Raw genomic sequence first — 11,589 nt, 5'->3', positions numbered from 1 at the left:
GTATCACACCTCTTGGTGTCATCTTTGAACCAGTTGTAACATTTAAGCTCTCATCAGTTTATCATCAGGAAGCTCAGGCATTTGAGGTCTTGCACTTAAACCCAAATCTTTAAACCTTGTGGCTTAAATATCTTGAATTGTAGATGAGGCTCCAGTGGGACTGCTGGGGCACAAAGGACCTCAACTAAACAGAACCTATTATTGCAGGATTCCAGGCTTGCAGCTGACCCCATAATGAGGTGGAACAACCCTGGCAGTGGTACAAGGGATCTCTGTGTGCCCTGACCTCCGCTGTGAACCCCAAATCTCTCCTCTCCCTGGCACTTCAGCCAGGGCTGGAGAGTCACAGACTCCAGGCTGCAGAGCCAGGACACAGACTGGGGAAACTGTGGAGTAAGAACCCAGGGAAGGTGTTCCTAATGGGATCAGTGACAGTGAAGCTGCCCCAGGGATCCAGCAGCAATATACCTGAGACTTACGTAGGAACTTGTTACTCATTAATCATTAGTCAAGACACACTGCCTGCCAGTGGAAGCTTCTAACATTTGCTGTTCTGCTGTGATACAGAAGGAAAGCAAGTTGTAAACTACTCTGGCACTTTAGGGCTGGATGTGTTTGTGGGGAGATAGGAACAGCCTGTAAGGTTTAACATTTAAACCAGGAACAAATAATTGCAGAGTCATGAAACACAGTGGTATGTGAAGACAGCTGTATCTCAACACAAAACACACTCTAAGAATGAAATAATGAATCAAGAATATTATCAGGGAAAACTATTCAGAGTTCTTGGAGCCCAGATTCTCTTGAATTTGAGCAGTTTAGTAAATATGTTTATTAATCACACTACAGGTCTATAAATATCAGTGATATTTTAAATATATTTTAATTATGGGTTCAACATTAGTGGCTTCTTTAATAGCACACTTAAAAACAAGCAAACAAAATAATAGTAAAAAAATCCCTAAAACCCAGATGCTCTTCCATCCAAAACCCTTACACTGATCATATTGGTAAAATAGAGGAAGGGAAGCAGTACCTTTGACAGAGCAGTGCTGCTGCTCGTACAAGAATAGTTGCTAAATTTCCCTGCAGCTGCTTCACTGGTGTGCAGGAGCTTCAGGAATGCATGGCATGGCTGGTTACCAAAAGAGTTCTCTCTGAACAACACAAAAATACAGTTGAAGATTTATTTCATTACAAAGTAGCTCTGTTTGGAGGAGAAACAGGATTACAATGCTTGCAATCATCTTTCCAGTCCTCCTTGAAGAGCAGCTCCACCGGCTGAGCTGATGTGCCAAGCCAGCTCAGTGGCTGCAGGGGAACCAATTCCTTGGTGTTCAGGGAAGCCACTGGAGAACAAACCTTTGTCTGTGAACTGGAATTTTGGCAGCACTTCCTCAGCATGCAGAAGCCAAAAGTGGTATTGGATTGACAGCATCTGGGAAGCAATGAGATACAAGCTTGTTTTTATGCACACCTATATGGAGTTCCTGTTATTATTTGGGATTGGCCACTAGGAGAGTCAAAGTGCTGAGTGACAAAGGAGTTGCTTTTTACTCTCTGCTGTCACTTAACAACAACATTCTTCTTACTTTATTTTCCACCTTTTTTCACCCACGCTTTTGATCTCTAAGTTCATGATGGAACATTTTCCATTTCAGCACTAAAGAAAACAGTTCCTCTGAGTTTGTGGACCATATATTCTACAGGAACTGTATTTCTGGGCAATTTGTGGCATGTCTGCTGAATTCAAGACATAAGCACAGTGAGTGAAGACATTTCTGTTTTAACATGAGCAGATCTCTATGATAAATGCTGCCACTGCAGAGTTTATTGCAGCCCACCCAGCAGGCTGAGATTCTGCAAGGGTTGGAAGATCCTGAGGACAGGAATTACAGCTCAGGTCTCAGCATGTGCATGACTTGAGAGAAACTTACAGTGATGGCACAAGGACACCACCAGAAGGGCATTTTCTCTTTTTATTGAACAAAGGTGTTAGTAGTGTAAGTAGGCTTCAACTCCCAAGTGGCAATTTATGATAGGAAAAGTCAGAGCAACCTTGATAGTGAAAAATTTGAAACATAAAAGAAATTAAATGATAAATAAGAATGCAGGAAAATTGCAGTCATGTGGTCTAATTGACATGTGAAAACAGTCTGCTTTCTGAAATTTTAAATGATTGGCACCACTTTACTCCAGCAGGGGAACTCCAAGGGTGATTCTTATTCAGTGATAATATTTTGCATAAGAGCAGCCAATTATATTTGCCAGGCATGCAAATGCTGATGGCCTGGATATGTCATCTCAGCATCTGACCTTCTGCTACCATTAACCTGCTCTTCCTCACATGAATTGCTCAAGTCAAACTGGTAAGGAGACTTTTAAAGGCTTAAGTAGTGCAGTACAAACAAACAAACACAAGTACACACTCTTCTTTACAAATGCTTTATTAAAAATGCTTCTGGGGTTGTTCATTTTGAGATATTACTCTACATAAATGTGGAACTCGAGTAAATTCTTGGTTTAAAAAACTTCATCTATATTTTGAAATGCTTGCAGCTACAGTAGAGTGTAGGAAAAATAAGAATTATTTCTAATATTTACACAAGGACTAACAGCACAAAATTGTACAAAATGAAAAAAAATATACAGTACAGAGACTTTTTGTAATATCTGCAGATGATACTCTGAAAGATCCCAGCCTTTGAAACTGAAATTCAAAGACAGTTAAACTTCTTACCTCCCTTTTCTTCTTCCCTCACCTCCCACCCCAGTATTCAAACCCATTACTCAGTAGAAATGATTAATGAAGAATGTTAAGATATAACAGATGTGTTTTCTTACAAAAAACATCTTAAAAATATATATTTATATATTCAGGACAGATCCTGTTTCCCTTATGTGACTAGATTTACATGTGTAAGAAATAAAATTGACCCTGTAATTAGAATTGAAAGCACAAAGATCCAACAGCAGAAGACAATTCCAGTGTATTTTGTTATGCTTCCCTTCAGCTTCAAAATTCCTGTTGTGTGCAGGATGAAGTCAGTTTGCTGCCACGTTCCCATGGCGCTGGAAGGGGGTCAGGCTTTAAACATGCACTGGCACGAGAAAAAGCCAAAGACAGCACTCACCATTCAAGTGCTGCTTGTTACTCACTATACAGTGGTTTTTATTATGGATCCTCCTGAGTGTTTCAGGAGAGTTTTGGCCAAATAAGAACTTGCTGAGCATTTAATACAGGCAGCCTATACCTGAAGCCAGGATATGTAAAGGTACCACCACATTTCTGTTACCACTTTAAAAAGCACAGCAATGTTAATGCCATGCCAGAAAGAGCCTCCTGCCTAAGGCAAGTTGTAACTTCTCAAGGACTTCTGTAGAGGAGCCTGGTTGGCAGCAGCACAAGCAGTGTCTGAGAAGAACTTTTCACTATTCCTTCTATGATCCCTGCTTTTTCCCATGCAGCTGCTGAATGTGGGGTGTTTGTGATTTCAGTATAAAGGTAACAAGTTGGTGGCTGTCAGGAGGAGGATGCAGTGTGGTCCTAGAGACAAGAGGCTAATGCTAATCACCTGCCCGTGGATCATTTCCTGTCATAAATAACTATCCTCCAGTGTCCTAGAATGCTTCAGTTAAACCTCTGTGCCTTCCCTGGGGTACAGGGTGTTGTTTGTGCTGAGGCTGCTGTAAAAATGGGTGTTAAACTGGTTGAGCACCGAGTTGCTGTGGCCAAGGTGACTGGAAGGCATGGAATTGGACCAGTCTCCCACACCATGGCTGGGGATACTGGAGAGTGGGGAGTAGGAATTGAAGCCTACCATGTTCTGCCCCATTTTGTCAATGGGTTCAGAGCTGAGTCCCACGGGCCCGGAGCGGCTCCCCGAGTTGGAGCTGTGGACATAGGCGGTCATGCTGGACAGGAAGTTACTGAGGCACGGGCTGCTGGAAGAGGGAGGAGGAGATCCTTTCTCAGGTGAATTGTCAGTCCCAGGTGATGAGCTTTCCAAGATATCATGATGCTCTGCAGCTTTGGGGCTGCCAGTCAGGGTACTGTCCTCGGATTTCTCAGATGCAAGAGTAGCAGCACTGGCATCAATGTCAGACTTTCTCTTCCGCTTCCTGCGAAAGTTTCCATTGTCAAACATCTTTTCACAGTTTGGGTCGAGAGTCCAGTAATTCCCTTTTCCTGTCCAAGGAAACAAACACACACTTTAAATTTAAAAATAGGCACACACACACAAAAAGCAGTCATTTAGGGCTTTACAGTGCTTCTCTCATTTCACAGAAACAGAACAATTCCATGAGCAATACCCATGTATTTTTAGTCACCCAAAAGTACAAGTCTGTCGAATTCAGAAAAAAAGTTTAAAGTTCTGGGTTCTACCCTTTAGACCTTACTCATCACAAGGACAAAACTACAAGTGGAGTCACTGGGAGGGCTTTTTGTTTTGTTTTCTTGGTTTTCAGAATACAGCTGGTCTTCTGAAATTATGGCAGAGTAATCAAATCCCACACTGGGCTGCTCCTCCAGATTCAGTGGGGTATCATAGGTTTCTAACAAGATAGAATTAGACTTTTGGCCCTCTACTGCAGAATAGTTTCAATGTGTTTTTAATGTTCTCAGTGGTTCTTCACAGCTATTGATAGGAAACCATGAATAAAGGAATATCTGACAGCCTACCAGCCAAGGGGTTGGCAATGGCAGAGGTGTCATTCCAAGCAAAACAAATCGAAACAAACAAAATAAAAGCAGCGTGCTCTCCTCTTGAGAATTAATGCTGACTCCCCAAAGCCATTGGCTTTCTTTGACAAATCCCCTTCCCTTGAATTCCCAGTTAAGTTTGACACAAGTCATGCATTACACCAAATGGCTCTTGAGTGTGCCTTGCCCAGTTAAATGTTCCTGTGCCTGCTGAGTATTGTGCTCAGCTCATTGATCCATTCTCAGGAGGACCCAGAGCAGGACAGAATTCCCTTCCCTCCAGAGATCTCACAGCAACATTGATTCACATCTCAGCTATGCAAAGCTGCTTTCTAGTTCAGCCTTTTGAAAACAAAGTGCTGCTGTGTCTGTGTCCTGTGTCTGGGCTACTACATCTCTTTACAGTGTACTAGGTATTTTAAAATTCATCAAGTTTAATTAGAGCTGGGGGGAAAGGGGGAGAGGGCTATACCTGGATCATCTTCATCTCGAGGCACCTTCTTGAAGCAGTCGTTGAGGGACAAGTTGTGCCGTATGGAATTCTGCCAGCCAGCTTTGCTTTTGTTGTAGAACGGGAAGTTGTCAGCCACGTACTGGTAGATCTGGCTCAGAGTCAGCCTCTTGTCAGGTGCCCCGTGGATGGCCATGGCAATGAGGGCAGAGTAGGAGTAAGGTGGTCTCACCAACTTCATGAGCTCCTCTTGGGACGGGAGGGGAAGCCAGCCAAGGTCAGTTCCTCCCAAGCTGTGCATGTTAGGCAAGAGCTGCCTCTGCATCCCGTACGACTGCGGAATGAAAGGACTGGCGTTGGATCCTGGCAGATACGGCGGTGGGGTAATGGAAGGTCCATTTAGCCAGAGGTAGGGGTTGGGAGTGGCGTTGTAATCCGTCGTCTCAAAGGTGCTTGGTCGCTGGGGACTCGGGATGTTCTGTGGATGGAAGAAGTTCTCGTAGTAGATATTCATCTCTGGAGGTTCTTGGCCGATATTTGGGAATTGTGGGCTGCAGCGTGGAGGGGAATGCGTTTGTGGGTCAAAGAAGCTCATGCTCTAAGCCAGGTAGCTGGTGAGTTGTGACACACCTGTGCTAGTGCTCCTTTCTCGGGACAGGTGCATCACCTGTGCCCTTCCCTAGGTACTTATGCACCTGTAAATGTTTCAGCCTGTGCTGCAGGCTCCACCCCACAGCCCTGAGTGGCTGCAGATGAGGACGATATCCTTTTTGGAATGCTGGCAGTCCCAGTCAGTCATTGATGTCACATCAACCAAACGTGAAAGTTACAACTGTTTATCTTCTTAAATGAATGAAGGAATTTTCCACTAATGTGATGCACATGAAGAAAGCCTAGGGTTTCTTGAAGTTAAAGATCCTTCTCAGTGAAGCTGTAGCATTTCCTATTTTTTTTCTTATTAAAGAAAAGCCATTTTGTGCTGCTGTAATTAACACCTCAGAATGCAACAGCCATTGTCACTAGTCAATGAAACAGTAGAGATATATACTTAAAAAAAAAAAAGAAAAGAAAGAAGAAAAGAAAAGGTCAGAAAAGGTTTTCCTTTTGTAACTTTAATTGCAGACTTGCTTGTACTTCCCCCTAGGCAATCACAGTACTACAGGCAAATTCTGTGGCTGGTTACTCACGTGAGTAATCTTACTGATATAAATGGAATTAACTCCCTAAAGTAAGGATTAATCTTGTGAGGAAAAAATTTCAAGCTTAATAATCAAACCTTTCTTTTGAGTTGAAATTGGTGAACTGAGATGGGAAATCATTATGTGCTGCTTCCTCTTTGCTGCAGGATTGGTGCAGAGAGCTCATAAAACCTCAGCACAACTTCCAAACACGAGAGCAGTGACAGCGTTCGGCACAGCTCTTTTTAACCTAGTTCCAATAACTTCATCTGTATCTATACAGACAAGAGCTGATTCCTTAAAGTGAAGTAATAAGGAAAAACCTCTAGCTCTTTCCTGATTTGGACAAATCCTTAGTGCTTTGCATGGCACCCTGCATGTTTGAAGGACAGAAAAGCAGAGCTGCAATCTCGCCACCCCTTCTCAGGGTGGCAGCCCTCCGCTGCATGAACGCCTGCACTGGAGTTAGAGCAGAGCTGCAGTTCCCTTCACAGTGATATTTGCGTTTTTGTTTAGTGATTAAGGCACACACATAATTTAAAACTTGCCTCAGCCTTAATACTCATGCAATTAAAGAAGGTCATGATATGACAGAGCCTTCCAGGTAGCTCTTGTCCTATAATTTCTGCAGAAACACCAGTTTTGACCCATGGATTTGAATTCCTGGCTCTATCAAAGACCTTTTGCTTTGCCACATCTTAATCTTTTGTGCTGTAGCACAACCACCAAGATTCCCCACTCCCTAAGAATTAGTGATTCACTAATGCCATGTCCATATTGTCGCTTTGAAAGGTAGGAAAAATAATTCCACTGGAAATACTGCTGAAATATTGAATACAGAATGGCAGAGCAAGCCAATTTGCCAGCTCAGAAATGCAGCTCTACAGCTGTTACTTTAAAAATCCATGCTTTCACTGCACAGAAAATCATTTGTACCACAACAAACAAGCTGCTACTTTAATTTGGATGTTGAGAGCTCAGAGTATGTAAATGCCAAATAACCTGTGCAGAGACACACAGTAAACAGACAACAGTTAAGTGGAACTTGGTGGCACTGGCTTATTTTCTAAGTGGCAGCTGCTATACAAAAGGTGACTTGGACAAAAAAAAAAAAGAAAAAAAATTTTTTTTTCAGGAGCTCATAATGTGAATGCTTCCCTCCTCAAGGGACTAATCTGCAATAATCTTTTTCATCATAAGAATCTGAGTTACAAACATGCAAAATGCTGTTTGAATAATACCCACTACAGCTTCCTAATTAACTGTCTAACATATAGATATATTTAAAAATATATGCATCCCTGCAAATATTGGTACAAATATTGGTAATAACCCCCCTTCATTTACAGAAGTGTCAATAGAGTGTTTAAGAAACACACATGAGTAAAACCACATTTACAATTAACTAAAGGGCCAGAATATAGTGAGAAAAATAAACATAATACATTTTTGACCTGCTCAGCAGATTAGATTTTTTGCCAAAAAAAAACCCTTGAAAACAAGAAAAACTTGTAAATTTATTCCAAGCAGTAAAAATTCAACTAACTGCATCATGGACTTCGATGACTGACATCTAAATACTTATTCCCTGAGGTGCACTGCATGCATAGTTACAATAAAAATACACTCAAGTGGGTGCTGAGTGAATACAGGCTTTGAAAAATGCCCAGGCTTTACAAAGGGAAAAAGCATTACTGCTGCAGCCAGAGATGGTGATGGCTGTAACATTTCCTCTGCCAGTGACCGCTGCTGAAGTTGACTGAGAAGGGTGAGCCCGAGCTGCCTGGGGATGGGCAGCCCTGCCAGCCCTCCCAGCTGAGCATGTCCCACAGAACCCAGCAAAGCAGGAACTGTGCTGAGGATGCCAAGGGCTGCTTTTACAGCAGGGAGGTGCAGAGACATCTCTGGGCTGCTGCCCACGGAGCTGTGAAAGGGGGGGCAAAGTCTGATCCCTCCCCGGCACGGCTGGCACAGCTTCCAGCAGGGACGCGATCCTATCAGCAGCATTTCCCTTCAGCTGGCTGGGCCTGATTTACTCAGATCAGAGTATAACCAGTGCCAGGAAAAAGGTACTTCGTCAGTACCCTGGGCACGCCTTGCTGCTGCGGGGTCACTGCAGCACCCTCCTGGGCAGCTCTTCTGCTGTAGATGCTCCTTTGCAGGCAAGGAGGCAGCAGGGAGAGAATCAGCTCTGTTCAAGCTCTGGTGGCTGGAGGAAATTGAGTCTAAGCAGGAATATTGTCCTGGGGTCTTCACCACTGGGAGTCTTCCTTTTGGCAGGGCTGGAAGAAGGTAGCAATTCCAGAAGTGGAGAAAAGAGAAGGAAAACCAGTGAGGCTTCCATATAAAGGTGGCATTGAAAATTCTGCAAATAAACTGGAGGCTGCTGCTGCTGGAGAAAGTTTAATGATCATTATTTCCAAATGCATTGGGTCAGTAAGGTCAGACTAGGCAGGATGCATTATATATTTATCATGTCTTTTTACTGCAGTCCAGTACTGCACAGCCCTGAGTGCATGTCTCTACCAGCTGGGAGCCTGGGCAGCCACAGATTGTTGTCAAACCAAAGACTGTTGACAACTCTTGCATTACACAAATATTTGCTCCTCTCAGTTTCTTGAGTGAAGCTCCAAAATCTGCAGGGTTGAGGCTGAGCCCTGGCAGAACCATTGTTTTCCACAGGTTTTTTAGGTCAGCTCCCATGTACCCCTCCACTCCAGCCAGCAGTAATATTTCTTCACACTGACTACCCTTCTGTAAAAGACCACTTATACCCCACAGTAACCTGCACATCCAGTGTTTCTGAAATGCAGTGACTCGGGAGAGGTGTGCATACACCAGCACATGGTTCATACAAACCATTCCTGTGGTCACAAAGAAGAGGGAAAAATTGTTTTTAAAATAAAGGGGTCTACATGTAAGTCAATATGCCAAGTGACACCTCTTGTTTCAAACAATTCACACTCTGAATTGAGAAACAGGTCAGTATCCATCAATAAGACATTTTCACACAGTGAAAGATTCTCTATGTTCTCAGTTGTCCAGTAGATAACTTTTAGAAGTCTTCGTGTCTTATTCCACTAATCATCTGCCCAGCATATCCACAAAATAAACCACACCATGAGAAAGAACAGGCTGTAGCAGGCAAAGCAATGTCATCTCAAGGACACTACAAAAGCATAAGAAATGTAAAATACAGCACTGCAAAACAAGGGAACTGAGCTTTATTTCTAGAAAGGCAGGTTGAACATTAAATTAATGGAAAAGGCAATATCATTTGGGTCTGTGCCATAAGTGCTGAAATGCTAGAATGCCCTTAGACTTTCCAAGCCATCCAGAACAAAATCACTGTGGATTTTTGAAGCAACTTTATAACTGGGGTTTTAGAAGGCAGTGAAACCTTGTAAGGACTCGTAGCTGCTCTCTGACCATGAGAATGGTGATAATAAAAGTACTTATAACTCCTACCTCCAAAAAGGCCTTCTACCATCTCCTCACATAAAATAAATATGGTAGAGGGGATTAGGTGTCCTCTGACTCGTGTATCAGTGGTGACAGGCCACAGGCAGGCAAGGAATCCATAGCTTCCCCTTGGCTGCTGGGGGATCTGCTGTGCTGAGGGACACAGATGTGGTCACATCTGTCCCAGAGGGGCAGAATCAGTCTGTGACAAATCCTCCTCGTGCCAGAATCCGAGGGGTCTCTCCCAGTTACAGGAAATTAATACAGATACAGACTCTTCAATCAGTCATACTTTGACAGCCTCACTGCTTCTGCAGCTCCCTCTTTCAGGTCATCTGCTTGTTCCACTCTCACCACTAAACGCGTGCTTACATGAGAAATCAATGGTGCTGAAATTAAATGAGGTCTTGTATGAACATCAACACAGTTACCAAAGAAATTCATCTGTACACACTTCCAAAACCCTTCAAAGTTTAAATTCTTGTGCATTTCAATGAAATGTATTTATTCATTTCAGTGCATTTCAATGATTTATACAAAGAAAAAGTAGCAAAACACTACTTCTTTTTTTTCAGTCACATTTCAATATCAAGGTATTTGCTGGTGTGGATAAATCAGCCCCTCCCTCTCCTATTCAAATGGAGATTTCATTGAAAAGACATTTTAGAACCACAGAATTTTTTGGGAAACATAACGTCCTTTTTTAAGGAAAAAAAAGGATTTTTTCAGTGTTCCACACCCTTTAGTTCTTACACGACAGAAACACTTGGGAAAAATTAGAAAATTAGAAGCTGAGGCTGGAAAGCGAATCGGTGCAAGCACAGGGAACTTCTGAGTGGTCACACCCAGCCACAGATAAACTTCAGGCTGGTTTATTGTAGCCAGGGTTTGAGTTCAGAGCTAACCTAACCTGCCAGCAGGGTGTTTAGGGCCAGAGTATCGCGACATCCCATCGCCCCCCGGCGACACCGCCTGCCAGTGCACAGCTGGCTGCGGACCCGCCCTGGCATCCTCCTGTCCTGGATCCACAAAAATAACCCATGCCATATGTAAATATTTGAAACTTTTCCCTATTTGAATCCTTCATTTGCTTTGAAATTCGGAGTGGAAATTTGGATAGATTTAGAGATTTGTTTTAGATTAGTTTCCTTTTTTTTTCCTGTTTCCCCATCCTGATTTCCTGTATTCCTCTTTTCCTGTCTTGTGAAATTAGTCCAAATTTCAGTTGTAAAGAAAGGCTCTATGAATTCAGGGCCTGTGTGTGCTACCGTGTGTGCCAAGGCAACTGAAGGAAGGTTTTGCAATCCTCATTACTTGTAGACTCCGGGTGTCCAATCATAACATACTTTAGTGTACAATAAAATACCATACAAAATACAAGGTTAAAAGGTCTGCATCTAAAGCTACTTGGTCCAGGGCTGTTTTCTTATATCTAAAAGCATAAATAAACATTCTGCAGAAAGTCATCCCTCAAAATACCTGGCAAACATGGAGAGTTATTTAGACTCTTTCCAGTTACAACAGCACAAGTTTCCTGCTGCCTCACCTCCGTAAGTCTTTTTTGGCTGCTGGCCTGCCAGGGCATAGATCCCTTAAATGACAGTTTTCTGATGCCCATCACCTGTCCTGTGCCTTTTGAATCAGTCACCATTTAAACCCATGGCGACACCATCAGCAGCCACCTGCCATGAGCTGAACTAATCCAAGCAGTGGCAAGGCCTCTCAAGGGTTAACTGTGAATGGGAGATCAGTCATGCCTGTCACATGAAGCTGGTACTAAATGCAGCTTGAAT

General features: G+C 43.0%; 1 protein-coding gene across 1 annotated transcript; it reads right to left on the bottom strand.

The window, feature by feature from the left end:
* Positions 1-2,431: 2,431 nt before the first annotated feature.
* Positions 2,432-6,179, bottom strand: FOXI1 (forkhead box I1). Its single transcript, XM_005523459.2, has 2 exons — positions 5,178-6,179; positions 2,432-4,189 (listed from the first exon to the last, which is right to left on the bottom strand). Exons 1-2 carry the CDS (start codon positions 5,749-5,751, stop codon positions 3,636-3,638), a joined length of 1,128 nt encoding a protein of 375 aa, XP_005523516.2. The 5' UTR covers positions 5,752-6,179; the 3' UTR covers positions 2,432-3,635.
* Positions 6,180-11,589: the final 5,410 nt, after the last annotated feature.

Source organism: Pseudopodoces humilis, chromosome 17 (assembly GCF_049639895.1).
Source record: "Pseudopodoces humilis isolate 2021_Gansu_Grassland_sample_001 chromosome 17, ASM4963989v1, whole genome shotgun sequence".
Lineage (NCBI taxonomy): Eukaryota > Metazoa > Chordata > Aves > Passeriformes > Paridae > Pseudopodoces > Pseudopodoces humilis.
Note: the sequence above shows the minus strand (reverse complement) of the source record. Positions and strands in the feature narration are given on the sequence as shown.

What these genes read in the sequence shown, in the direction of transcription:
- FOXI1 (XM_005523459.2), bottom strand. Translation starts at nt 5,751, where the DNA reads ATGAGCTTCTTTGACCCACAAACGCATTCCCCTCCACGCTGCAGCCCA. An exon ending in TCGAGATGAAGATGATCCAG is followed by an intron (nt 4,190 to 5,177) that starts GTATAGCCCTCT and finishes TTCCTTGGACAG; the next exon opens with GAAAAGGGAATTACTGGACT.